This window comes from Pinus tabuliformis, chromosome 2_2 (genome assembly GCF_031772625.1).
Source record: "Pinus tabuliformis cultivar Carrire ecotype Pingquan chromosome 2_2, CPIR1, whole genome shotgun sequence".
Lineage (NCBI taxonomy): Eukaryota > Viridiplantae > Streptophyta > Pinopsida > Pinales > Pinaceae > Pinus > Pinus tabuliformis.
The window spans coordinates 923,554,073-923,555,960 of NC_142300.1; the positions used below are offsets into that span (position 1 = coordinate 923,554,073).

At 45.9% G+C, this 1,888-nt stretch overlaps 1 protein-coding gene across 1 annotated transcript; it reads left to right on the top strand.

The window, feature by feature from the left end:
• The first annotated feature begins 257 nt into the window (after positions 1-257).
• LOC149196087 (xyloglucan galactosyltransferase KATAMARI1 homolog) lies at positions 258-1,400 on the top strand. Its single transcript, XM_089408157.1, has one exon. The coding sequence runs from the start codon at positions 258-260 to the stop codon at positions 1,398-1,400; it is 1,143 nt and encodes a 380-aa protein (XP_089264283.1).
• Positions 1,401-1,888: the final 488 nt, after the last annotated feature.

Genomic DNA, 1,888 nt, shown 5'->3' on the forward strand with positions numbered 1-1,888 from the left:
CCAGCAACAATCCAGCGTCGTCACAGATGGACACACGTTGACGGAGGTTACCGACAGCCCGTCGGCGGATACTGATCGGACCGCATTACTTTGGCGGTGCAGCAATCAGGATCCGGATCAAGAGAACTCAAAGGTATTAAAGATAAAGATTGTTGGCAGAAGACTGCAATGGTAGGTATGTTTACATGTACAATCTGCCCTCAAAATTCAACGACCTTCTTTTGAGAGAATGCCAGAATTTGAGCATGTGGACGAATATGCGTCCGCATATAGCCAACTCAGGGCTTGGTCAGCCATTAGTGCAGTTGGGGAAGAAGCTGGGTGACCCTGAGGCAGACGCCGAGGTTGCAGAATCATCATGGTTTTCTACTAATCAGTTTACTGTGGAAGTTATTTTTCATGAGAGGATGAAGCGCTACCGATGCCTCACTTTGCGTCCTTCTAAAGCAACGGCGTTTTATGTGCCTTTCTACGCAGGCTTCGACATGTCCACGCACGCCCGGGATCACAATTTGACGGCGAGGGATTGCGCCGGGATCGAACTCGTAGAGTTTCTGAGGAGTAAATCGCAGTGGAAGAGAAGATGGGGCAGAGATCATTTCATGGTGATGGGACGAATTGCTTGGGATTTTGTGAGAGACAAAGATAGGCCGAGCGCGTGGGGCAATAAACTGCTGCTTCTCCCGGAGGTGAAGAACATGTCGAGTCTTTTAATCGAAGCGCACCCGTGGCACAAGAACCAACACGGGATCCCCTATCCTTCCTATTTCCATCCCCGCAAGCGGTCGGAGATTGAGCGGTGGCAGAAGAAAATGAGATCGAAGACCCGACAAATCCTCTTCTCCTTCGCAGGCGCCCCTCGGCTCGGAATCGATAAGGCGTCTATCAGAGGTCACATCTTGGAGCAATGCTCTTCGTCTCCGCGTTGTAAAACGTTGAAATGCAAGCAAGGGCCGAGCATGTGCCACGACCCTGCGGAAGTGATAAGACTCTTCACCAATTCCGTGTTCTGCCTACAACCGCAGGGGGATTCCTTCACGCGGCGTTCTATTTTTGACTCTATGCTTGCAGGTTGCATCCCGGTTTTCTTCACGGAGCATTCGGCTTATACTCAGTACAGATGGCATTTGCCTGAGAACCCAAATTCATATTCTGTTTATATTCCAGAAGAGGGTGTGCAGGGCGCTAGCAATCTGAGCATCGAGGAACGTCTGCAGGCCTTTAGTGCAGATCAGGTAGAGAAGATGCGGAGGGAAGTAATTGGGTTGATTCCTTCCCTTACATACGCAGATCCTCGCGACTCCAGTGTAGACTTCACAGATTCGTTCGACCTCGCGATTCAAGGAGTGGTTAATAAAATTGGATCAATTGGTGATGAAAACCAGAGGTCGCAGGAGTAATCAGCGGCGAAAGAGCAGACATGTACCAAAGTAACATTACATTAATTAAGGTACAACATTTAACTGTACCACACATTATCTCATTCAGTCAGCAGGTTATTTTTAATGAATTGAATAAAGAAAATTAATTGTGCTGAGAAGGTGACTTTCACGTTTTCTGGGTTATCATGGAGTGGGATACCACTGCTCCATCCGGAAGGTCCAAGTGTTTGTTATCGTGAAAAAATAAATATTATTTGTCGGAAAATATAACAGTGAGAAGAGGTACACATCAAACATATGTCCAGATCTCTTTGGTTATTGAAGTCGGAAGTAGCGCGTAAGTTGAACCTGAAAAGACAACAGAGGAAAAGGAACAATCTTCCAAGTTGTGCCTGACTTTCTACATATGTGAACTAAGTTACAGCTGAGTTTTTTTTCAAAAAGAGTTTAATTAATAGTGTTTTTACAATCAAAAATATATTTTATTGTATTAGTTGTGTTAGTCA

What these genes read in the sequence shown, in the direction of transcription:
- LOC149196087 (XM_089408157.1), top strand. Translation starts at nt 258, where the DNA reads ATGCGTCCGCATATAGCCAACTCAGGGCTTGGTCAGCCATTAGTGCAG.